A 27437-nucleotide genomic window follows, 5' to 3' on the forward strand; every position below is an offset into this window, starting at 1 on the left:
AAATCAAAGAATGCATCAGTTCAAGAAAAGAACAATAAACAGTACAATATAACAATGAAACATTTATGTTAGCTATCTGCTAACTACACTTATTTCACATATTGAACATACAACAAACAGACTTGACAAACAGAAGAGTCAATTGAACTTGAAGATAACATACTAACATAACATTCATGACGGATCAAAAGACAAACCAAAGAAATACATACATACATAATGAACAATAAGTCACCATATCAAGACAAACATAAAGACACTAAAACACACAAAGACAATACCTTTGGTTGGTGGTTTCTCTTTTTGCTCAGGAGTTTTAACTGGAGTCACCTTTTCTTCCACAGGCTTCTTGGCTTCAGGTACTTAAAGATATGACAATGCATATATTTTTCTAGTTGTCAAAAACTAACATTAAACAGGGAAAATGTTGCAAGTGAAGCAAAACTGTGTGAAACTTTAAAAAGAAACATCAAGTGACAAACACCATCAACAGAAGATATGACAAGCATACACTCATAAGCAGAGAAGATGAAAAAAGATGTGTACACAAAAGACATAGCTGAATACCTTTGGCTGGTTTTGCAGGTTCCTGTGACACTGCTGTTACAGGTTTCTCTTCTGGCTTCTTCACCTCAGGTACTTAAAAAACATTTGCGTTGTTAGATCTCAACAGCAAAGCTCATATTTGCATTAGCATCTTAGCAATGGCAAGTTTAAAGGTTATAAAAGCGTCTAGAGCCAAGTGGAATGGAAATGGGGACAAAGACACACACACACACACACATACACAAAACAATGCCACTCAAAAACAATGCTTGACATGAAGAATGAGTGACAGAAGATTATGGACAGAAATGACAACCAAAAACATAAAACATGAGAAGATTATAAACGAAAATGATGACCACAAACATGAAAAAATTCTCAAAAGACAAGATGAAGACAGATGGGTTAGTAGTGCTACCTGCATAATTTAACCATGTGCCATGAAACTGTACTTAGCATGAGCAGCCATCTTTTCTCTTTATACCTTTCACTGGCTTTTCTTCTCTCACCCCCACCGTTGTTTTTGGAACAGTTTCTTCAACTGGTTTCATTGTTTCTGACAACAAATGAGTGTTAACTTAGATGTGTGCAAGACAGTACATGAACATTTATTAGATGTTAATCTTTAGGCATATTGGTACCTGTAGACAACAACAGACAGCCATGATAACACAGCCTAAAGAGCAGCATCATTACAAAGATAGTACATAGAATATATCCAAATGAAGCATACCACAGCTGCTTATGTTAGAAATTCATTATTTTATGTTGTAAGATATATAAGGTCAATGACAGGAAGAAGAAAACAGAGAACAATAAACACGCTGAAAGCAATTAAGGCATATTAAGATGTATTTCAAAGAACAAACACTCAGACACTTACACATACAACATATATCACACAAATAATGTGACAAACAACATGTAAAGAAGGAATATTTGAAGATGCTTTCCACCAATGGTGGACAGTATATAAAGGTAGAACACTACAAAGGAAGGTCCCTGTTGTACCTTTAACTGAAGAGAGCTCAATCACTGTTTCCTCTTGAACAGTCCAACTTTCAACCGCTAATATATTGGGAGATGTTGAAAAGGATTGGCGATACAAAAAATGGGAAAATAATCATATTATTTGAGCATAAAGAAAAAGATTTTACACTATTAACTTTTGACACCAGAAGAAATATATTTTGGTTATGGTCTAGTAATTTATGTTACATTGAAGGTTTCACTCAAATCCATGGATCAAACTGTTGTTTAAGTTGGTTAAACAATTAGTTTGAACACAAAAAGCCTTAGTGAATGTCATGATTTTGGTGAAAGGATGATGAGAGATGAGGTTAACAAAGATGAAGATGAAGATAATGATGATGATGACTCAAAATCTCGACTTGAAATCAACACCCGAATGAATTAAAGCAATGAATGTAACGATGCATGTTAGATTTTATACCTGTTATTTCTGTCTTTTGTTCGCAGTGATAGTATTCTGAAGTCTCTTCTTTTAAATTAGAGAGCAAAAATTACTCAGATCATCAAAGAAAAAAAACAATGGCTACAATAATTGTTAGGTATTTAGAACAAACGTCCCACTCTTACCTTTAAAACTAACTATAGAGGAGGACACTTCAGGAACTTGTATTGATGTATCAGGGACATCTGAACAAGTTGAATACAGTAAATGTTGTTACTGTCAGAACTATTTTGAAAAACAAAATTCTGACTATCTGTATATATTATTAGTGTTAAGTCAAAATATGAAGTCATTGCATTAACTAAGAGCTGGAAAATGCAGCAGTCTGAAAAATGCTTACCTTGAGGAACCCTTCCTAAATTAACTTCTGTAAGAAGAGGCAACATACACTGTTACTAGCGTGTCAACACTACAAGGGGAAAATTAAAAAGATGCCTACAACCGAATAACTTTACCGACCTTTGCCTGACAGATAAAGCTCAGCTGTGCTCTTAGCTTCACCAACGGGTTCCAATCGTGCAATCACTGAGTATACGCCTAAAAGGTTATGAGTGAAGACATCACAGATGTCAGCTTTTCTTTTAAATACAGTCTGTTAGATTAAGTATATTTAAAATGACCAGTGCTAATATAATATTTTCTGTCTACACACCTTCATCTTCAGCAGTTACATTGCGGATGATCATAAAGTGACGTCTTCCTTCACACCTGAAGGTATACTTTGGGCTCTCTTTCAGTTCCCATGAGTCTTTATACCAGGTAACAGTGGCATCGTCGAAGGACAGCTCACATTCGAAAGTTGCTGATTGTCGCTCTTTTACCACAATGTTCTGGATACGTTTGGTGAACTGAATTTGATCAGCTAAAATTAAATAATAAGCCTAGTGTTGATTTGTTTTCCGAATAATGACTTTAAATGTTTTAGACATATCTAAACATCGTTTTGTACATATCTTGGCAGTTTTTTCAAGACAGAGGACATCCAAAGAGGACGACCATAGAGGGTGACCAACGACAACATAATAACACATTAAACACAGACAACTGGAAAGAGGTTAGTGAACTAACACAAAACAGACATTTAAAACAAAACACTTCAATACATCATCTAAAACAAGTGAGTACAGTGTTTAGAATGTTTCTAAATTATTTGGTTTAATCAATACATCCTGCAATGAGTAGAAATTTTGTTAGAAATGCGAAGCTAAGCTCAACACTTAATTAGTCTGCAAAACCTCCTTACCCGAAGGTGGCATCTGTTCTTTTGACTCTGTGTGGATAAATGTTGCTCAATCTTACTATTTACTTGGACATAGGAGTCAACATGTGAACTGAAACAAGAAAAACAAATGAAGACAACACTTACCTAGAACTGTCAGCTTAGCACTTGAGATGTGAGGTCCACACACAACCCGATAATTTCCCTGGTCTGATGAATGGCATTTACTGATCTTCAGTGTATGGCGATCACCTGACACTTTAACATCGTATTTGCCATCACTTGACAGCTTCTTTGTGTCTTTGTACCAAGAGAGAGAAATCTCTGGGTAATTGATCTTAACCACGCATTCAAACACGGCGTCCTTGTTTTCATGTGTGCTTTGATCTGAAATATCCTTCACCAGTGTCACAGGCTGCAATGAAGTAATAGTGTGTTATTTACAAAGACCACATTGACATACTAAGTGACTGAAGGTAACATTCATATGCAAGAATGGTAAAGACCTCCTGTTCCATCTTGCTCTGCAAATCAGCCATGAAAGCAGTCAAATCTTCATCGGATTCCTTTTCACCTGCCTGTAGTGACAACAGGTTATCAAATGTTATTTCATATTCACTAATCTTCTACAATCTTGGGGTTATGACAACACTAACATGGAGATGGCGTAATCAATTTAACTTCGTTATAAACTTACCTCTGCTCTTTCTCTCTTCAACTGCTCAATAGCTTGGAGGATACCACGATAGTCAGTGATTCCATACATGCGAGCATACTTCTCATATTCTTTAGGATCTACATTCCTCAGCAGCTCAACAATGTTAATTTCTTGAGCCTCCTTTGGACTTTTCTGCTTTGATGGTGTCCTACACGGAATTAACCAAATATATAAATGAATGATCCAAAACAAATCCCCAGGAAAGTTAACAGACAGAGGAAAACTTTTTAAAGAACTCACTTCTTGAGCGTCACTGTCTCAGGACCAGTCTCCTTCCTCTCTGTAACATTCATGTCAGCACTGCATTCAATCTCTCCGTGTGTGTTCGATGCAACACATCTGTACTGTCCGGAGTCAGATTTGGTAGCCTCTTTGATTTCCAGCTTGGACTCTTGGCCCTTCTGCTCGATGGAGATGCGACCACCATGAGTAACCTGTCTCCACTTGCCCTTCATCCATTTCACATTGGGGATGGGGTCCCCACCAACTTTAGCAATGAAGGTTGCTGTGCCCTCTAAGAATAAGAACAGTCAAAGACACATTGTAATGAACCTATTCTTTACTGATTAATGACAAATCATCATTAATGTTTAATCGAAAAAGAACAACCTACATAATTGTAACAATCTAAGGTACTCACTCTCAGTTACTTGGACAGTCTTAGGCTCTTCAATAAAGAACAAGTTGTCAAATCGCTTCACTGGGACAGCAGCTGGAGCAGCTGGAGCAGCTGGAGCAGCTTCAGGTTTAGGAGCTGCTGTTTTATCTGAGTTTATAAACATTAGGAATCAAATACGACAACCGATAAGAAGCTGTGGAATAACGTATTTACAGACTCATATGCGCAAAATAAACATGAAAATATTCTCATGGTCAACAACATAGACAGGTAGTCACTTGCAGGTCATGCTGACATGTTTCAGATGTTTGAATTGGGCAGTCTCTTAAAAATAACAAGCAGAACCTACCTTTTATGGTGACTTTACACTTAGTAAATTCACTGCCGGCATCATTTGTGGCCTTGCACAAGTAGTCGCCTGCATCATTTTTGGATGTGCGGAGGATTTGCAGGTTGGGTGTTCCATCCACAAAAGTGATTTTAATGCTGGCTGAGGAGGCAAGTTCCCGTCTGTCCTTCATCCACTGAACCTTCAAAGGAGGAGATCCACGGACATGGCAGCTCAGGTTGAGCTTGTCACTCTCCATAACAGTCACTGACCTAAGAGGCTTGTCAAAGACTGGGGCTGTCTTTTGCTCTGTGAATGAAAAAACAGGAGAAAATATGTTCATTATGATGGACATTTACTACAGGTCAAATGTATTTAACAATATATTGTGCAATAATAAAATAAAGCCATTATAGACTATTTAAATCTCACACACAGACAGACACACACACACACTCACACTCACACACACACACAACATAAATGGTCTCTACCTGTGATGTTCACTGTCACATGGCAGGAGGTTGTACCAGCTTCATTAGTGGCTTCACAAATGTAGCTGCCAGAGTCTGAGCAAGTAGAGGACTTGATGCACAGCAGGGCCACGTTGCTCTTGAAAGAGATGTCAACGTTGTCAGAGCTGGAGATTTCCTTGTTGTCTTTGCGCCAGCGGATATTAATGGGTGATGAACCAGTCAGCCGTGCTTCCAACTTCACCAATTTACCCGCAGTTTCATCAATAGTAGTTGCAGGCTTTTTGGTAAAGCTTGGTGGGATTTTGCGCTCTGAATAGATCGAAAACGAACATGTTAGCTTATTTTTATGGGCAGAATTAGTAGACGACCACAAACAACAACGTGTCAAATACCTTTCACACACACTTCAGCCGAGCAAGCATCCTTTCCAGTGTCATTACTAGCATGGCAAGAGTAAACCCCCAAGTCTGATTGACTGGCTTTCAAAATAACAAGATGTGCAGTGTTGTCCATACAGGAGATCCTGTAATTTCCTCCTGCCCGTATTTCTCTGTTATCCTTTGACCATGTGACTTTAATAGGTAAAGATCCAGTCATGTGACATTTTAATTCCACTCTGTCACCCAGTAAAATATCCACGGGCTCAAGTTTTACATCAAACAAAGGAGGAAATCTGGAGTCTATTGGTTGAACTGAAGACCATGAGAGGAAAATGGGGAAGGATTAATAATTTGAATCATCAAGATGATCAGCCTTTCAGCAAAGATTTTCTTTAAATGGATCTCTTTGATAATCAAATGATATGGATGTGTTCTAAGGCATTGTCGTTGGTATTGGAGTGACAATATTCAAAAGAATGTCTGCCATCCGTTATTCAAAGATCCTTTATCTTCAAGCTAAGATTCCATTTGAGAAGATCCAACAGTCAAATGCCTAGCCACAAGAAGACGAAACGTATCATATCCGAGAACTCATTTCAAATATGTAGTCAGAATACTTAAACACTGACCTGCAGTCACAGGTTTCTTCGCCTTGTCTGAAAATCAATCATAATACCACAATGTCAACTGAGTATGAGTAGAGTTTTGCTGAATCTGAGCAAGAAGTGTGAATGATGACTCAACATTTTCTTTATCATCCTACCACCAAATATAAATAATTGTTCTTATGCTGCACTTATACTGACCTGTAGTCACTGGTGATTTCCTCACATCTGCATAATTCACAAAAAAGTTAACTATGAGCATTCACAAATAGCAGTTTTTGTTTTTTTTAGAATACCAAATTATTGTTTATATCAAGGGCAAATATTCTGACACTAACCTTTAGTTGTTGGTGGCTTAGCCACATCTGAAAAATCAACCATTGCACAGACAAGTTAACTAATTATATATGGTGTATGCAACCAAGGATTAATATAGTGCTAAATGATCATTATACTGACTCTGTGTCTATGACTATATTATATTTACATTGATATACCCTACACAAAACGTAAATATCAGAGAAAGATAAGAGCAACACTGGCACTATAATGCTATACAGACATGTTCTGTCTCCATCTCAAGTACAAAAGATTGCTCGCCAAGGAAATTCTGATTCAAATATAGACAGCAGTTTCCAAATGCCAGTAAATTCCCGATATAAAGGCAGTATTACACACCTGTCCCAAAGTTGATTTGAGCATAGCAGATATCACTTCCATAGGAGTTATTGATTTCACAGGAGTACTGTCCAGTGGTCTCACTGTTACTCTCATGAAGAGCTTCCAAGATGCATGAGTTGCCAATGAGTTTTGTGTTGTATCTGTAAGAGCCATAGACCTGTTTGCCGTCCTTATACCAGGTGACAAACATCTTTCCAGCTCCGGTAAATGTGCACTCAAGACGCAGTTTTTGTTGCCTTGTCAAACTGTGGCTGGTTAGTGTCTTCACAAATTGAGGAGCATCTGAGGCAACAACATTAGAGAGGAAGGTTACAAATATATGTCGAGTTGATTTATGCACAGAAGTATGCACTGTTGTAGTTTGAAATAACTCTTGTCATTAAGATTCCAATCCTTATATTGTCCATGACATTACTATTGAAATTGCTATAGCTCTGTGGGGTCAAACTGTTCATCATGCCATCATGCGTGACGCAATCCTGTATGACACTAACCTGATGCTACGTTGACCTCAGCATGACAGATGTCAGTTCCGTAAGAATTGCTAACTTCACAAGAGTAAGTTCCAGGTGTCTCATTGTTGCAAGGGTGCAGAGCTTCCATGATACAAGAGTTTCCAACGATCTTTGTGTTGTATCTGTATGAAGCATAGAGCTGCTTGCCATCCTTGTACCAAGTGACAAACATCTTAGGAACTCCCGTGAAAGTGCACTCAAGTCTCAGATTCTGGCTCACTGGAACACCAACATTCTGCAGTTTCTTCACAAAGCGAGCAGGTTCTACAGCAAAAAAGCAGTGTGGCATTGAGTAATGAGTCTTTGAATTTCTGAAACTAATAGAAAATATTTAATCTGGAAAGACTTAATGATTCTGAGGTATCTCTTAAAAATTGGTATCTGGAAAAATAATCAGTAGCAAGTCTAAAATGATATTTGAAGTGTAAACAAGAACAATAAAGATCCTTGCAGCACATTCTGATCTTATCTACTGTAAATATCTGACTGATATAACTCCAAATGCTTGGCAACGCTTTGGCAAACCAACCTGTCACTGTTGTGATCTGTGCATGACAGATATCTGTGCCATAGGCATTGCTAACTTCACAAGCGTATCTTCCATTGGTTTCTTTGTTGCATTCATGAAGGCATTCCAAGATGCAAGAGTTCTTAGTGACTTTGGTGTTGTATCTGTAAGAAGCATAAAGCTGTTTGCCATCCTTATACCAAGTGACAAACATCTTTGGTGCTCCTGTGAATGTACAGTGCAGCCTCAGCTTTTGTGTCATTGGGATGGTGAGGTTCTGCAGTTTTGTCACAAGACGAGCCGGTTCTATGGGGGAGAACACAATGAATAGATTAACTAACTATGTAAATTGAAAAGTCTGGGTCATTCCGAATTGAAATACTATTGGAATACTAACATACAGTATTAAATCCATGTGTGACTGATCTAATAACTCATAAGTAATAAGAACAGTAATCCTTGACTAGATTTACTAACCAGTGACTGCCGTGACTTGGGCATAGCAGATGTCACTTCCATATGCATTGTAAACCTCACAGGAGTACCTTCCAGTAGTGTCTTTGTTGGACTCGTGTAAGCACTCAAGAACACAGGTCTTTCCAATGACTTTTGTGTTATATCTATATGAAGCATAAACTTGCTTGCCCTCCTTGTACCAAGTGACAAACAGTTTTGGAGCTCCAGTGAATGTACACTCCAATCTCAGTTTTTTGCTCATTGGGATGGTTTGGTCCTTCATTCTTGTCACAAACCGAGCAGGTTCTAAGAGGAAAGAATAGTTGGAGTAATTAAGACTTTGTGACGTTCCTTCCATTCACGTGCATTGAAGAGCAGGACTCCAAATATCCGAATAATCATGCAAAGTTGTCATGGGAAAAGGGTAGAACACCATATGCAAGTGATGCAGGCTTCTTAACTAGTAGCATATTGTATCGTTAACTTCTTGAATCACATCGAACCATCCGTTCAGGCAGGACATATTAACACAACCAACAATTAAATTAAAACAACCAACCAACTTCTTCGCTTGTATCGTATAGAACAGCAATTTCAGGCAAGACACACAAACAAAACAATCGACAATCAACAGTCAGGCATTTGAAACAATCAACCAACCAACCAACATCTTCACTTGTATCGCACTGAACTGTCACTTCAGGCAAGACACGGGGACAATCAACAATCAGGTATTTAAGACAACTAGCCACAAAACAATCATGCATCTTCAGGTCCACTAATCACTTGACGTGCAGTCTTTGTCATTCCGCAAGACAACAGACAAGTTACACACCTGTCACTGTAGTAACCTGGGCATGACAGATGTCACTTCCATAAGAATTGGTCACTTCACAGGAGTACCTTCCAGGAGTGTCCTTGTTACATTCATGAAGACACTCCACAACACATGTGTTTCCAATGACCTTTGTGTTATATCTGTAGGAGGCATACAACTGCTTCCCATCCTTATACCATGTGACAAACATCTTTGGTGCTCCCTTAAATGTGCACTCCAGTCTGAGGTTCTTACTCAGAGGGAAGCTAACATCCTTCAGCTTCTTGACAAAGCGAGCAGGTTCTAAGAATAATGATATTGCCAAGTTATCTCAGATGAAAGTATTCTCCAAAAGTTTCAAGTTACATTTCCAAGAAAGATCTGTTTTTTAGCATAGTTATCACTGATGACTATAACCAATATAACTATACAAGGTATAAAACAATTCTAAGATTGTATTAGAAGAAATATTTTCCACCGAGTATATACCTGTAACTGGGATGACCTGAGCGTGACAGATGTCTGTTCCATAGGGATTTGTGATTTCACAGGAGTACCTTCCTGCAGTCTCCTTGTTGCACTCATGCAAGCATTCCATAACACATGAGTTCTCAAAGACCCGTGTATTGTATCTGTATGAGGCATAGAGCTGTTTGCCATCCTTGTACCAAGTGACAAACATCTTGGGGGCTCCCGTAAAAGTACACTCAAGTCTCAATTTCTGGCTCATTGGGACTGAGAGATTCTGAAGCCTCTTCACAAAGCGAGCGCGTGCTGAGAGAAATAAGAGCATAATGATTTTATCTCACTGTTTGCTATCCTGAGGAAGTATTTAAAATACATCAAGAAAGATAATTAAACAAACCTGGTTCTGCTGTGATCTGGGCATGGCAAATAGCTGTTCCAAAAGAATTGCTAAGTTCACAGGAATATTTCCCAGTTGTTTTTTCGTTTACATTATGCAGGCATTCCAATATACAGGAATTGTTGGTGGTTTTGGTGTTGTATCTATAAGAAGCATAGACCTGTTTGCCATCCTTATACCAGGTGACAAACATTTTCTGGGCTCCCGTAAATGCACATTCTAGTCTTAACTTTTTGCTCATTGGAAGGGTCATGTCCGTCAACTTCTTCGCAAAGTGTGGAGCATCTGAGAATAACAATGTAATTCATTAAGTAGTCCAAAGATCCATGTTTATATACATAAAGAGGTTAACTGCTACAATAAAGGCAAGCTATATCACTTATTCTGACAATATAGTGAAATGAACTTGACTGAAATACTGCTTGATTTCCAAAACTTAGCTTACACAATTTGACTATACAAAGAACTTTATGGAAAAGAGCATCCATAAATAATTTTCCAACAAATCTACTTCAAAGTACTGAACGAACCTGTTCCAACAGTGACATCAGCATGGCAGACATCTGTTCCATGAGAATTGCTTATTTCGCATGAGTATCTTCCAGCAGTTTCTGCGTTACTTCCATGAAGGCACTCCACAATGCATGAATTACCAATTAGTTTCGTATTGTGTCGGTAAGAGGCATAGAGTTGCTTTCCATCCTTATACCAAGTGACAAACATTTTAGGGGCTCCAGTGAAAGTACATTCCAGGGTCATTTTTTCTCCAATATAGACCTGAATGTTGGCCAGCTTCTTGATAAAACGAGGAGCATCTGAGCAAAAGGTTAAATGTTTTGAATTATTTAAGAGTTAATATGCTTTATAAGGCTTCAATCAAATGAACTGAAATAAATCTATGTATGAATATGCATTTTACATTTCTCACAAGGACTTTAAAGATGATATGATGGATATAATGTAGTATTACTGTGCTGGACTCTGATCAATATCCTAGGGTCTGGAAGGCATACAAACCTGTCACTGTTGTAACTTGAGAATGGCATATATCAGATCCAAACTTGTTTGCTATTTTGCAGGAGTATTTTCCAGTGGTATCTTTGCTGAGTTTCTGCAAACTCTCCAAGAAACATGAGTTTCCAGTCAATTTGGTGTTGTATCTGTCTGAGGCAGAGATCTGCTTATCATTCCTGTACCAAGTGACAGAGATAGTGGGAGCCCCAGTGAAAGTGCACTCAAGTCTCAGTTTCTGGCTCGATGGGATGGAAAGGTCCTTCAGCTTCGTCACAAAGTGTGGAGGGTCTGAGAGAAGATTTTTGTTTGTTTAATTACATTTCAATTTAACATTGCCATCTTACTCAATAGTGTGTGAATCTTTTAAGTGTTGGGAAGAGTAGTAGAGTATCTGAAATAATACTTCCTGAAACTGACCTGTCACTGCAGTGACTTGAGCAAAGCATGTATCAGATCCATACTTATTGGTGATTTCACAGGAGTATCTGCCAGTAGTTTCAGTGTTGGCCTCATGAAGGCCTTCCAGAACGCAGGAGTTCTGTGTGACCTTTATATTATATCTATCGGACGCACTGACTTGTTTGCCATCCTTATACCACGTGACACACATTTTCGGAGCTCCCTTGAAGGTGCACTGAAGTCTTAATTTCTTGTTCATTGGAACAGATAGATCCTTCATCTTAGTGACAAATTCAGGAGGTTCTGAGAGGAAAATATGAAGAGATTAAAACTGGCCTAAGACCCAGTGCTATGAAGGCCTCCAATTCACAGACAAACTGGGTTGTGTATTATAAAGTTCTCAAAGAGGTCTGGCAAACTACAAGAACATTCTAAATAAATTTGTTTTAGAAATGTTTTAGCATTATTATAGAGGTAATGACTAAAACTTCTATCTCCAACTTTTTTTGAACAAGAGGTCCTAGAATTGACTAGTACTTCAGATATGCAGAGGATAATGTACGAACCTGTTACGGCAATAATCTGAGCATGGCAGATATCAGTTCCATGCGAATTGCTAACTTCACAAGAGTAAATTCCAGTTGTTTCTTCGTTACAGGGATGTAGACATTCCAGGATGCATGAGTTCTTTGTGACTTTTGTGTTGTATCTGTATGAAGCATACACTTGCTTTCCTTCCTTGTACCAAGTCACAAACATTTTGGGGGCTCCAGTAAATGTACACTCCAGTGTCAATTTCTTGCTCATTGGGATAGTATGGTCCTTAAGCTTGGCCACAAAACGTGCTGGTTCTGTGAAAGATAATGTTTGCGAAAAATAGTTTACGGGATGCTTGTCTAAGGTATATCAATTATAGTTACAAATGAGAACAGAGTAACCTTATGGGGATTTTTTTTCCCTTCACAACAAAAGGCTATACTAACCTGTTGCTACAGAAACCTGAGCATGGCACATATCAGATCCATAGGAATTGCTGACTTCACATGAGTATCTGCCTGCCGTATCTGGTTTGGTGTCATGAAGAGCTTCCAAGATGCAGGTATTAGCTGTAACCTTTGTATTGTATCTATAAGAGGCATACAGCTGTTTGCCATCCTTATACCAAGTGACAAACATTTTAGGGGCTCCCTTAAATTCACATTCAAGTGTCAATTTCTTGCCCAAAGCAATGGAGAAGTCCTTCAGCTTCTTCACAAAGCGTGCAGGCTCTGAGAAAAAGAAACATCTTTTTTTTAGTTAATCAATAAGGGAGAATAAGAGATTCTTATAGGGAGGATCCAGTGAGGCATGCCATTTTTAAGATCTTGACTTTAACTTTAACAGTACACCAAAGTGCTCCGTATTTACAAGAATATCCTCCATGCGTCCATGCTTTTCTTGGTGACTACATTAATTGGGGTGTACTATATTGTCTTGATGGTAACTTGGTAAAGAGGGAGTGGAACTTTTCCATTGGCTATAGACATGATCCAATAACGCATGCAAAAATGGTTTTGCAGTCAGAATCCGAAAAATGAGCTCCATGCACCCATGCATTTTTCATACCAATTGTTGTGACTACTGTGGTGTTAAGATATGCTCAAACATTCTCATTGTCTCAAGAAATCCCAACAAAAACCTTCTCATTCCGGAAACTCACAACGTTACACTGACCTGTTATCACAGAGACATTAGCATAGCAGATCTCCGTTCCATAAGCGTTGCTGACTTCGCAGGCATATACTCCAGGAGTATCTTTGTTGCACTCATGAAGACATTCCACAGAGCAAGAGTTTCCTGTTACTTTTGTGTTATATCTGTATGAGGCGTAGAGCTGCTTTCCATTTTTGTACCAAGTGACAAACATTTTTGGAGCTCCTTTAAAGGTGCATTCAAGTTGCAATTTCTGTCTCATAGGGATGGAGATGTCCTTCAGTTTTGTCACAAAACGAGCAGGTTCTAAGAGGAACAATAGTTTTGTTTGAATTATTTTTCAGCAAGATCCTTTAAATTCATAAGGAGCCCATTTAGATAATCCAGTAAATTGGAAAAAAATATGATTCCAAACAAGTATCCATTACATGTAAAATGTATCCTTACAATAGACCTGATATGGGGTCATCAAAAGCAGTAGATGACTCAAGTAAGACAACGTTCAATTAGATAAAGAATTATCGAGAGGTACCTCACTTTTGATGAGTGGTATACAAACCTGTTATTACGCTGACTTGAGCATGGCAGATGTCGCTGCCAGAGGCATTGTGAACTTCACAGGAGTACTTTCCAGGAGTGTCTTTGTTGCACTCATGAAGACATTCCAAGATGCAGGTGTTCCCAATGAGCTTTGTGTTGTATCTGTATGAAGCGTAGAGCTGTTTGCCATCTTTGTACCAAGTGACGAACAGCTTAGGAGATCCAGTGAATTTGCATTCCAATCTCAATTTATTGCACATTGGAATAGAAACATCTCCCATCTTCATCACAAAGCGAGCAGGCCTTGAGGGTCCAGGTGCTAAAAAGAATAATAACCAATAAAGTATACATCAGATATTCAGCTGAAATAATATGAAGATGGCTTAGACTCGGACATAGTAATCAGTACTTCATTGCAGTGATGCAATTACTGGTCTAGACCAAAATGTCTCCAAGAATTGTCTCCTTTAATTTTCTTCAAGAATAAGAATTGCTGAGATTTGCTATTTGGTTGCGGCATATGCTTCATTAATTGAAAATGAAGAGACAGTAAAATGACATTGAACATTTTCTGATACATAGAAACCTCTAGAGGTGATGAGAGGATATTGATAGCGATCATCATAAGAATTACCATGAGGAATCTCTTTATCTCCATTCTCTAATTCCAAGACAGTGACTTGAGCAAAGCAAATGTCTGTTCCGCAAGAGTTATTAATTTCACAAGAATATTTCCCACTGGTTTCTTTGCTGCTTTCATGAAGACATTCCAAGATGCACATGTTCTTGGTGACCTTTGTTCTGTATTTGTCAGAGCCATAGAGCTGTCTGCCATCCTTATACCAAGTAGCGAACATCTTGGGAGCTCCCGTGAATGTGCACTCAAGTCTCAGTGTTTTCCCCATAGGAATGCAAAGGTCTTTCATCTTTGTCACAAACTGTGGTGGGTCTATAAGAAACAAGATTATTCTTGATGACATTCGATTTGTAGTAAACACAGTGCATGAATAGTCTCTCATACAAGTATTTCAAGAATCTCTTTTAAGATAAAAAAAGAGCAAAGAGAAATGAGAATCACCTTTAACATTTAAATAGCAGGTACAAGATGCTGATCCTATGCGGTTTTCAGCTGTGCATGTATATTCGCTGGTGTCAGATTTTGTTGTTTTTGATATTTTCAAATAGGCAATGGCACTGGAGAACTCCATTTTGCATGTGGCAGAGGCATGCACTTTGCTATTCCCTTTAAACCAGGATACTTGTACTTCTTGTGTACCTCCAATGTGACAACTAATGCAAACAGCATCTCCTTCTTTGACATCCTTTGGTGCCAATGTTTGAATGAAATATGGTGGTTCTACAGAGTAAAAAAGGTATGATGATTATGATGATATCTCAACGGTATGTCATATATTATTGAACTGTAAAAATGTCATAGGAATCGCACAAACCTAGCACAGTGATTTGAGAATGACAGACATCAGTTGCGGCACCATTGCTGATTTCACAAGAGTAAGTCCCTGAAGTCTCATGGTTGCTTTCAAAGAGGCATTCTAAGATACATGAGCTTCCTGTCACTTTTGTATTGTATCTGTAGGAAGCGTTTATCTGCTTGCCATCCTTCATCCATGTAACAAACATTTTTGGGCTTCCAACAAAGGTGCAATCGAGAATCAAACGCTTTCCCATTTCAATAGAAATGTCCTTCAGTCTTTTCACAAAACAAGCAGGTTCTAAGAAGAAGACAAAAATCTCATTAAACTTAAACTGCAGTTTTGCAAATATGACTACATGAGGAATTTGTATGTAAACTGACCTTTCACCGTCAAGGTAACCTTGAAACTTTCCTCTCCCACATCATTACTGATCTGGCATAAGTATTCCCCAGCATGAGACTTGTCAATTGTGTGCAATTTTAACATTGCTATATTCTCTTTTAAAGATATTTCACAGCTCTTCCCTGGTAGTAGCTGTCTATTTTCCTTGAACCATTTCAATCTCAGTGGGACACTTCCATGAACTGTGGCTGAAAACGTCACATTTGAGCATGGCAGTGCTTCCTGGTGTTGTGGTGTCACCACAAATGTTGGGGATTCTGCACATAAAACAAAATCTGATGTAAATGTCTCATTGTGAAAAAGACAAATATCTTGATACCTAACCTGGCCCACACCACTGACCTTTTACAGTCAAAGAGGCACTGGTCTCACTGGCTCCTGCTGAGTTTACAGTACAGCATTTGTATATTCCATCATCTGACAAACTCAATTTAACGAGTTTTAGAGTGCACGTGTTATCAACATTTTCGATCTGATAGTTTTGTTGTCCACCTCTGATTTCCATTCCATTGTGATACCAAGAGATTTTTATCGGTGAAGTGCCGGCAACTTTACAGTTTATTTCCATGGATTTACCCACAATGGCATAGGAGTCTCTCAATTTCCGGGTAAAGGTTGGTGCAATCATTTTGTCTGTAAGGATAAGTATCACACTTAATCTTAACTGGGTGTAGAGTATCAGTATAGCTACTTGCAACTGTGCAAACAAGTGTTCATTGAGGAAATATTCTTTAGAAGGTAAAAAAATGTACTAACCAAGAACAGTCAGGTGAACTTTGCTAACAGCTCTGCCAACACTGTTTTTCACCTCAAACGTGTACTCTCCAGTGTCATTGCTATTTGTTGAAAAAACCTTAAGACTTGAGATCATCCTTGAGAAGGTTATTTTGTATTTTTTGCCAGATGACAGCTCCACTCCATCTTTGAACCATTTCGCTATCAGCTCTGGCGTTCCAGTTACAGTGCATTCTAATGTTGCTGTCTCACCAGCAGTTACACTGAACGATTCTGGTCTGTCCAAAATGGCAGCAGGTTCTGTAAATTAGATGGGAACACGGTCTGTAATTTGTAACATTCCGCAATACCCCAAGAGTAAGTAAATAAAAGATGAGAAGATTTCAACGAACCCAGCACGGTAACTGTTGAAAAACTTTCTGCAGAACCAGCATCATTTTTGAGATGGCAGGTGTATTGCCCAGATGTGGGAGAGTGAGCCTTTAAGATTTTGAGGGCAACCTGATTGTTCTCAAAGGACATCTTGAAGTTGTCACCATCTCTGAGAATGTGATCTTTGTCTTTTATCCAAGAAACAGTCATTGGCTGGGAACCTCTAACTGTAGCCTTCAGAGTTATTTCTTCACTGTGTTTGGCTGTAACATCTGTCAGTTTTTTAACAAAGTAAGGAGGGTCTATAATGCAAGAAACACAGAGGGGGAGATTAAGTATCCCAGATGTGAGACTTGATATGTAAAATGGTAAAATGTTCCAATCTGACTAACCTCTTAGAGTGACCAAGACACTGCATTTGGCAGTACCTACTTGGTTGTTTGCTTTACAAACATATTCACCAACATCAGATTTCTCCAATCCAAGAATGTAAAGAGTGACTGAGTTTTCCTTATTTGCCATTATATACCGTTTGCTCTCAGTCAGTTTTGTATTATCTTTAAACCAAGTTATCTCAAAAGGTCCTGTGCCATTAAATTCACAATTAAAACTGACATCTTTTCCTTCAATGCCTTCAACTGGTTTAGGAGCATGAAGAACTGATGGAGGCTCTAAAAATAATAAGAAAAAATCAGTGAGATGCACCATAGATCTTGCCAATATCTTGCAGGCACAATATGTAGTTGGATTGCTAACAATCCACTATAAAACAAGGCAAGTGAGAACATATGCATACTGCATATGTTACATGAAGAAACATCATGATATGTATACCATGTGCTCCATGCAGGCTCAAATGAAAAACACCTTTAAAAGTTGCATGACTAAAGGATGTTGATCTCATGCTGCATTCAAAATGACAAAACTGCACCTCAGATGCCAGTTCAGCACAACAGACTCAACATCATAATGAGCATAAATGCTAAATTCAAACATCAGCTTAACGCAAGACATCCAGTATGAAGGGATTCATTCCTTATGTAGAGATATAACATCCAGGATTTGAAATGTCAAAGTCCTGTGACACCATCCAAACCAAGTTGGATGTCAAAACATTCACAATCATCTCTGACCTTTGACAACAACGTTGCTGCTACAACCAGAAGTTCCTGCATCATTCTGTACTTCACAAGTAAAGACTCCACTATCTTCAAATCCAGTGGTCTTCGATTCGAGGACTGCTATTGAGTCAACGAATGATGTGCTGTAGTGTCCAGAATCAATCTTGTTGTTATATTTGTACCAGTTGATCCTCAAAGAGGGTGTGCCACTGACTTTGCATTCAAGACGCAGTGGCTCATGGAGCTTAAGAAATTGTGTGCTTGGCAGTTTCATTATGAACTGGGGTGGTTCTGAAAATCAAGAATGTGAGATATACTCTCAGGTCATAGTATAGACAACATTTTAGAACTGCAAAAAGGAGTGCACGATCAACATTATTCACTCAATAACCAAGATGTATTGCATTGTCACCTTTTTTGTTATTTAGCAAAAACATCATCCAGAATGTTTTTTTTATATCATGCACTTCTGTCCATATCCATCAAGACTGATGACTTTGATGCAAAGTTTATGTTGTCCTATGAGTAACAATACTTCTCTTTATTCAATAGCATCATAGTCTAGATAGCATTATCCAAATCTAACTAACAACGCACAACAGACACACACAATCTGGAATGCTCCAAACTATATCTAAAAGTCAAGCTAAATCTCAAAAACAATATACCCCTCAGTAAAGCACAAGTACACTATCAAGTAACAACTTTTTGAAAATATAATTTGAATGTTGAGTTATAGGTATTATTCTGTTCACTACCAAACTATAGTCAGAATATTTTATGTCTCTTGTAGTCTACAGTAACAGCACACAGATACTACCCAGAACCAATAAATACATTAAACCAGAGTATCTGAAATCAAACTCATTGAAGTTACAAATAATTATTTTCTTTGTTGTATGGCTTACACATGACTTGACTTAAACATGATTTGGATAACACAACTGATATGAAATGCCTGTAAGACCTGGGCTAATCATTTTAAATCACATAAAACATACCATCTAACCTCTGACAAAATTCACCCCAGCAAATCTGCCCAGCTGCTTTTCAAAATCCTCACCCTTCAGCTAATGAAACTCATTTGCTATTTTGATAAACCATTGTCATAGCATCCGTTTACATCCATGTACTCTATGTCAGAATATAGCCTAGCTGAAACCATTGACACTGTCTTCCTTCAAACAATCAACCAACCAACCAACATAATTCATGCCATGCCATGTACAGCAACTGAGAAGTGCTGTATAAAGTACATCAGAATTTATTACCTGTATACCCACTTAAACATTGTCCTTTGGCACAATGTTGTTGTGTGTTGTACAGCAGTACAGTTTGCTCTTGAAAAATACCACCTCTTTGACATTTTACACAGTAGTAAAATAGCATGCCGGGCACGGAAATGCACTTACCTTGGACCATTACCACGCAAGAGTATTCTGTGCTTCCAGCATCATTTGTTGCTGTACAAAGATATTTTCCAGTGTCTTTGAGGTTAGCCTGAAGAATGTCAAGACTGGCCATCTTGTCTTCAAAAGAGAGTTTACAGTCCACAGTGTTGTGAAGCCTCTTGTCATCCTTAGTCCAGGTAATAGCCAAACCTACGTCTTCATCAACCTGACTCTCAAGATGCAGTGGCTTACCCACAGCTACATAAACCGAGTCAAAAGTTTTCACAAAATTTGGTTTGTCAATGACTGTTACTTCCGTAGTGCATATAGATGTACCGATGGTGTTTGAAGCTTTGCACACATACACACCACTGTCAGTTTGCCTAAGTCTTAAGATTTCAAGAGAATGTTTGTTCTTTTCATAAAATATTCTGTAGTTGGTGCTCTCTGAGATAGCAGCGCTGTTTTTGAGCCAGACAACATCCATAGGTGAAGTTCCTGTAACTAAGAGTTGAATCTGTGCTCGTTTCCCAACAAAGACGGTCATAGGATCAGGCTTAGTAAGAAAAGTTGGTGGTAGGAGTTCTACAAAAGATCAAAGCATAAGACAATAAATTGTATTTGTAAATCCTTTCTGTGAAAATAATTCCATTTCCCATTAACATTTGATTCGGATGGAAAGTTCAGAGTAAACCCATTCAAATAAACCTGTGAGATGCCTCACAAAGACATTAAAGAAATGCACATACACACACTCCCAAAACGGCAACATGAACAGAACTGGCAACAAAGCTGGACTATCCAGTATCCACGGCCTGCAAGCACGGCGGCTTGCGACAGAAAATAAACACTTAACTTACCAGACACAGTGAGGTAAGCTGAACATCTGTCACTGCCGCTCGGGTTTGTGGCTTTGCAGGTAAATTCACCGCTGTCAGCATTGGAGGTCTTCATGACTTCCAGTGAGGACTTGAGTTGAGCGCTGATGATCCTGTACTTCTCCCCCTGACGAATCTCTGTGCCAGACTTGAACCATTTGAAGTTGACATCTGGAGCATCTTCAATGTCACAGTCAAACTTGGCCTTTTCACCAACATTGATCTCCAGGGGTTGGATCTTGCGCCTGAAAACAGGTGGCACTGTTTTGTGGAAGAAGAGAAAAAGCAAAGTTACCCAGGCTGTAATGGAAAGATCATATCTTGACTTAACTGGGAAACGGATGAATACACACTCTAGTAATCCAGGGTGACTGTGAAAAGAACTGTTATTGTGAGGGAAGGAAGAAAATGAAGTGGATGAAGAGTAATGAAATTATATGAAACCTCAAAGCATGCTAAAAATTGATGAGTGAAACAAAGTGATTTAGAGAAGTGGTGAAGAGTGAAATCTAGGAGTGATGAACACCTGACAGTGAAGAGAAATAGTGGGAAAAATTATATGAAACCAAGAGAGTAGGAATGTGAAGGTGATATGGGTTTTCATCCATGAATTAGTGATGATCTAATGGTAAACCCCAAAGGTTAAAGTAAAACCTTGAGGAACTGTGATATTAAAACATCTCCATAATCCAACCTCTTGATATAACTGTGAGCCTTGAGGATGTGGAGGTCTTTCCAGCTTCATTCTCGGCCTCACAGACATATTCTCCTTGATGCTCCTCCTTAACTTTGTCGATTACTAACATGTATGTGTCTCGGGATTTGGAACATTTGAACTCGATGCCAGATTTAACCAATTTTCCATTGAAGAGCCAGTTTACATTCTTAACACATTTTATAGTCACTGAAAATTTAACTTTACTGCCCTCCTCTACAGACATGTCATTCAGTGCTTTTTCAATGATAGGGTAATTTGCAATGTGCTCTACTGTTTTAGTTATTGTAATTTCTTCAGAGAGAAATTCCTCTCTCAACTCTCTGTGTACAAAAACATCTGCAGGTTGCTCAATGGGTATAGGTGCACATGGTACAGTTGTAGTTATGTCTGCAGCACCTACATCTCTCTCACTGCCATTTACTGTCATTGATCTGATTTCCGGTTTAGAAATCTGCATGGCTTCCTGTACCAAAGGCTGTTCCTGAGCTACAATAGTTTCAAAGGAAGATTTAGCTTCTGTCTTCACCGCAGCTGACTGCATTCTTGCTGATTTGATACCAGAGACACTCTCTGCAGTCTGCACCGTCCCAACCACAGATGTAAGCATCTCCTTCCTGGAAGCACTCTTGACCTGTAACCTTTGGGGTCTGTCAGTTTCCAAGGTCCCAGGATGTGCAGTGGTCAGAACCTGGTGTTCTTGATAAACTATAGAATAAAATGCTGCCTGAAGTTCACTCTTCAGATCTGCGGTCTGAGGGTAGTCACCCTCAAACGCAAAACATATATCAATGGGTGTGCTTGTGGTAGTGATGAGATAGGTGAACATGGTGAATTTAGGCTCTTTGCGTATTATGGGCTCTTTAACTTCTACAACATCAAGTTTCTTCACAACGTCAGCCAAAATAAGCTGTTGGTCGCGAGCCACTGCCGACTGAAGGGCAGCCTTTAATTGATAGCAAATATCTAGGCTATGAGGTTTGGGTGCAGGAATGATAAATGTCAGTTCCTTGGGGAGAGTCTTGCTATCTCTGGACTCAGAGAGAAACTGGGGTCTTTTGGGCTGTGTAGTAGCATGAACTTTTGTTGATTCAAACTCTGTGGTGTTCTTGGATATTTCCCCGATCATAACATGCTTCTCCTCCATTAATACTGACTGTCTCACTGACTGTCCTTCTTGAATATGAACAGCAAAATCCTGCTCTGCAGACTCCAGTGCAACACTGCTCTCTGTGGAAACAGCCTTTTCTTCTATGTGTAAAGGTTGTGTTGGCATCTTGGGCTCTACTCCCATCTCACAAGTGACTTTTTCTGCTGCCTTAAAATGGTCGGTGTGGCCCTCCTCAAGAACTGGTCTGTCTGAGATAGATGTTATGTGCACTATATTCCACCGATCTTCCTTTTGGCCTAAAGCTCTCTGTTGGTCAATGTCACAGGCAAATGGTGTTTCTTTCGGGAGCACCAAAGGCTCTGAAATTACTTGGAGAATATTTTGAGGTTTGGGTTCTTTTTTATAATTAGACTTAATGCCTGCAACTGACACATCAAGATCTTTGATGTAATCTGCTGTAAGCTCCCTTTTTTCTTCTATGTTTACGGCACGTATCTGAGCTTTTTCTTGCCTTTGCCTTGCAGAGTGCTCCTCTGGTTTATCCAGTGTAAGTATAGCCTCTTTGGTTAATGGGCATTCTGCTTGAATAGACTGAAGATGTAAAGTCCCAGTGGGCTCTTTCTTAGGCTGCAGAGTCAATGCGGTCCTTTCAGATGAAAACTCTGCCGAGTCCTCACAAATGACAGTTTTCTGTTCATCTGTACAAGCTGAGTGGCGCAGTGAAGGACTCTTCCTGATATCTGCCTGCTCTTGGGCTGGTTTCTCACAGGTAAACCTATCTTCTGAAGGTAGAACTTCTTGATCACTAATCACCTGCAAGTGTAAAATCTGCTCTTTTTCCCTCTGTGTGGTAACAAATTCTGCACTTTCTAATCCTTGTATTTTACCAACAGGATCAGCTTTGAGTTCTAGCTTCTCTTCTGCAGTTAAAGCCGACAGGAATAATCTATCTTTAAAAAGACCAGCTGTCTCCTCTTTTGGCCTATGTATCTCAAATCCCTCCTCTTTAGACAACACATGCTTCAACTCACTGAGTCCTGCAAGTGTTGGCTTTTTTAACTCCTTTCCAACTATGCCTTGAGTGGTTTCTGAAGCAGTCAGGTCAGATGTATGGCCTTCTGGGACTGGCCAGTTCTCTGAGGAAGTAGCAGAATATGACAATTTGACCCCTTCGGTAATTGTAAAACCTTTCTCTTCTTCAGGTGGAGAGATAATCTGAGTTTGTTCTCTCGATAAAGGAAATCTGGTTTCTACCTGACAGCCACTGACAGGGTATTTTGGTTCTTTTGTTGTTTCTGTTTGCTCCTCTTTGCTATCTGCAAAAGATTCAGCTCTTACCATTGAGAATCCAGTTATGTTCTCAGAGGTGGCAGACATCAACTTAGAAGGCAGTTCCCTCTCATACTCTAACTCAGTAACCTCTGGGCTTTTGATTCGTTCTGAGTGTTGTTCTATGAAACCTAGGTTTTCCTCAACAGAAGAAGTGAGGGAAGCAGTGTGCAGCTGCTTAGCAGGGATGGCTATAGCTGGTTGTGGTATGGTCACACCCATTGTCACTCTCTCTTGCACCTCATGAGACTGCAAGACTGCAGCCTGATGGGTCACTTGTTCCTTATGAACGGTGGCAGCAGAAAAATCTACCTCTCTTAAGGTGTCTACTTGCTCACTGGCAACAACCTGTGTATCCTCAGTTCCAATGGTGTAGATCATCTGACGTCTTGCCTGCTGGTTTTCTCTGACCTCACCGGGTATGTTAACCATATACAGGCGAGACTCAGTTGTTTGTTCACTCACTGAAACTTTGTAACTTTTTTGTTTTTGAGTAACGATCTGTTCTTGGTGCCATGGTACAGCAACAGTTTCCTGGAAGATGATAAGTTCAGCACTGCATGAAGCCTCTCCAAATAAGTTGAATGCCTTGCAAGTGTAAAGACCACTATCTTCCTGCTGAAGGTTTGTCATCATCATAAAACCAGAGCCATCTAGATTGTTCATTATTACACAGTACTTGCTGGGATGAATTTGATATCCACCTCTCGACCACTGAATTTCAGGCAGCGGCGTTCCTGTTACTGTGTACTGAAAATGTGCCTGGCCTCCAACTGTGCACTGCACTGAGTCAATTTCTTTTGTAAAAGTGGGGGGTTGTCCTTTGGGTTTCTCTAACTGCCTTGTATCTTTTACTTTAACATGCAAATAAGTTGAACATTTTGACTCGCCATATTCATTGCGCATGGTACATGAGTACTCTCCTTCGGTTTCTTCCTGCACCTTGGTTATTATTAATGTGTACTCATCTCTCTCTTGAATAAACTTGTAAACTGATGAAGAAACAATGACTTGGCCATTGTGCTGCCACTGAACATCTGGTTTTGGGAATCCAGATGCAATGACAGTAAACTTGGCAGTGTCCCCAACAGAAACAATTGCAGGTGAGAGTTTGGTTACAAATACTGGTTTCTCTATTTGTTGGGAAAGAGTGCTAACATAGCTTTTTGACTCTGACTCAAGTTCAAATGTTGTGTGTTTCTCTTTCATGCTTATGTGGTCGTGTTTTTCCTCTTCTGTTGAAACAGCCAAGCTAGAAAAGGCTGAGCAAAAAATAATTCTTTTAACATACATTATTCACAAAATTATCCGTTGACAATCCATTTTGATATACATTTCTGTCATGTAGTCATGTTACATTCCAGCTAACATGCATATGTGAAGAATATCTACTTCTTAAAAGAAGCATAAAATATATGTCCAAAATGAAATAGCTGACAAAATTACTTGATATGTATTACACTGTCCTTGATTTATAATTAATCATAACTTATAATAATGATAGTTATACAGTAAGTAACTATGAATGCAAACATGTCAACTGAGTTCATCCTTGTAAATGTGAGCCCTTAATAACAAATATTTAGCACTGCAGTCACTGGAATCATTCTGAAAAATACAGCACATAATACAAATGCAGACAATTATGTTTGCAAAAAACATTTATGTATCAACTATGCAATTACCTCTTCCTTCTCCTTCGCCACCCTCTTCCACTTGAACTGCTGTAAAGACAATAAAACAAGTTTTAGAGACGACATGTTAGCCATTAATGCTACCTTGTCATTTCAGTGTGAACAACTGAGTTTTATTTAAAATAGGAAATACATTATTCCAAAGGGACCAGCTATTCAACCAAGTATTCCTATGTGAACTGCTTACAGCCTGTGTTTTGTGTGGGTTTATATCCATCCAAGATATGTCACTACCAAAGATGTGAATGGTGAAGAAAACTAATGAGTGTCCAAGTTCAGAAATTTACTGGTAAGGACTAAAGCATGCAATTGCCAACCTGTCTTCAGTTTGAGGGGAATGCTGCACGCGCAGTCTCCTGCTGCATTGATAATTTTGCAAGTGCAGGTCCCCCATTGACCAATGCCCCCATTCTTTACATTTAAGCAGCAGATGGGGCCATCATGTCTCATTGAAAAGGACAAAGGCTCATCAAGAATTAACAAATCATGGAGCCAAAGAACAAATGGAGAGGGTGCTGCTTTTACAACATAAAATGGTGACACCACGTCATCTGTCTGTCTGGCAAGAGTTTCGGGGGCAAGTTTCAGAAGGAGCTCTGGTAGAATGGCACCATATATACCCCTTTCTTCATAGGGAACAACGTCAGGGAAATAATGGTTGTTTATATGCCACTGCATTCTTTGGGAGAGTGGAAGAGGTCCAAGATTCTTTAAGGTCTCCTGTTTTTCTTGCTCAGAGGTCTGTATAGTAGACTCTCTGTCACTTTTAGGTGCCTTACTTTGAGAATCACAAGGAACAGGCGTTTCTGCATTGGGGTTTGCTTCTTTAGCTGGGTGAGAATAAAGTTAGGGAAATTTATTAGGTATTAAATCCACCAATGAGAGGGTATTTTAGCACTAAACAAGGAGTTAGTGTGATGGGGCAATGATGTTAAGCCAGGCTTGTCATGGATGATCCTATATTTATTAAATTGGTTATTACATTAAAAATATTACAATAGGTTATAGCTTCAAGGAAAATATTAAATGTTTAAATAGCACCAGCAGGAAGCAGGATGGAATGGAATGGACCACAAAGGGAAAATATGAAAATATCCACCTTCCACTCTGAGCTGTGCAGAAGTTCTGTTTTCACCATTATTATTTTTTACAGAGCACCGATAGCTCCCCTCATCAGTCAGTTGGACATTGTGAATGGTAAGAGACAGCAAATCTCCATTTTGGCCACAGTTCACCCTCTCTGTGACTGTAACTGTGTGTCCATTATGATCCCACATAATATCAGTGAATGGCTGTCCATCAAAGGAACAGCTGAACTGAGCGAGGTCACCAGCGCTCACTCTGATATCACTCATTTTCAGAGTCAAGCTTGGGCTTCCAGGAACCTTCTCCGCACTCTCCACAAGAGAGCTTCCGGTGCTCAACATAGTTTGCCTATCTAGAGCTTTGACATCTAAGCGGTGAAAAAAATGAAATTAGGCACTTCATAAAAATCATTTGAGAGTTAATGATGGGAGGGCTTTGATGAAAAGGAGGTCATGGATGAAGATGGAAGATGCACTGTGGCACCAAATCTGGTTGGTGCTTTTGATGTTGAAAGATTATTTCACAGCATCAAATGAGTTATTAAGCAAACAGACTCAATTGCAATGTTGCAATATCAATGCAATGTCAAAATAAATTCCAAAATGTCTGAAATAACATCCAAAACATCCAAACACTGTTAATAAGAAACCATAAACAAAAAGAAGATGTCCCAGAAATGTGAAGATTCAAAAGAGACGTCCAGATGAAGATGCGTTAATCTGATCACAATCCAGTTTAACACTATCCAGTTTAGCGCAAGAGTAGCTGTGTCAATGGCCTGTCCAGCAATGTTGATATGCATTTATTGTCTAGCATGCTTAGAAAAAGCACCGACTATGATTAGTCTGGCAGTGTTTGTCTTCTCATCGAAATGAAAGACAGCAGTCTTTTGTTGACTTTAGAAGCAAACATCTGGATTTGGCAACCAAGATACACCAGGGTGGAATCCAAAAGGCATCAAGCAGCTTGAGGTGGGCTCAATGAAAGTCACCAATTTTTTAACGATCAATGTGCTATTTGGATAGACTTGGTGAGACATGCAGCACTTGAGGTTTTATTTTTTATTTTTGCCAAGTAAGGAAGTTTCCCATGGGAAAACAACAATTTTGATCATGTCCAAACAGTGGAGTGAGATGCATTACTTTTTTTGCTTTCTTTTATTCAGGTGCAAGATATCATGCACATTCTTCCATGGTTTGGGTGCAAGTCAGTACCTACACACTTGTAAAAGTGAATACAAACAAAGAATGATCTGTATATTTTACAGATGCAAATAGAGGAACATTATGTAGATACCGAAGTAATAAAATAAATG

General features: G+C 39.0%; 1 protein-coding gene across 1 annotated transcript in view; it reads right to left on the reverse strand.

Annotated features, from left to right (window-relative positions):
* Positions 1-27437, reverse strand: part of LOC134078306 (titin-like) — a 143195-nt gene that overhangs the window by 95576 nt on the left and 20182 nt on the right. The window contains 19 exon segments of the mRNA XM_062534132.1: positions 282-362; positions 568-639; positions 1031-1102; positions 1558-1614; positions 2000-2047; positions 2146-2205; positions 2361-2387; positions 2480-2557; positions 2673-2882; positions 3264-3290; positions 3387-3654; positions 3746-3817; positions 3937-4105; positions 4198-4471; positions 4598-4723; positions 4926-5213; positions 5399-5689; positions 20170-20448; positions 25028-25066. Coding sequence (XP_062390116.1) covers positions 282-362; positions 568-639; positions 1031-1102; positions 1558-1614; positions 2000-2047; positions 2146-2205; positions 2361-2387; positions 2480-2557; positions 2673-2882; positions 3264-3290; positions 3387-3654; positions 3746-3817; positions 3937-4105; positions 4198-4471; positions 4598-4723; positions 4926-5213; positions 5399-5689; positions 20170-20448; positions 25028-25066 — 2538 coding nt within the window.

The sequence above is a fragment of the Sardina pilchardus genome, chromosome 4 (genome assembly GCF_963854185.1).
Source record: "Sardina pilchardus chromosome 4, fSarPil1.1, whole genome shotgun sequence".
NCBI classification, from domain to species: domain Eukaryota; kingdom Metazoa; phylum Chordata; class Actinopteri; order Clupeiformes; family Clupeidae; genus Sardina; species Sardina pilchardus.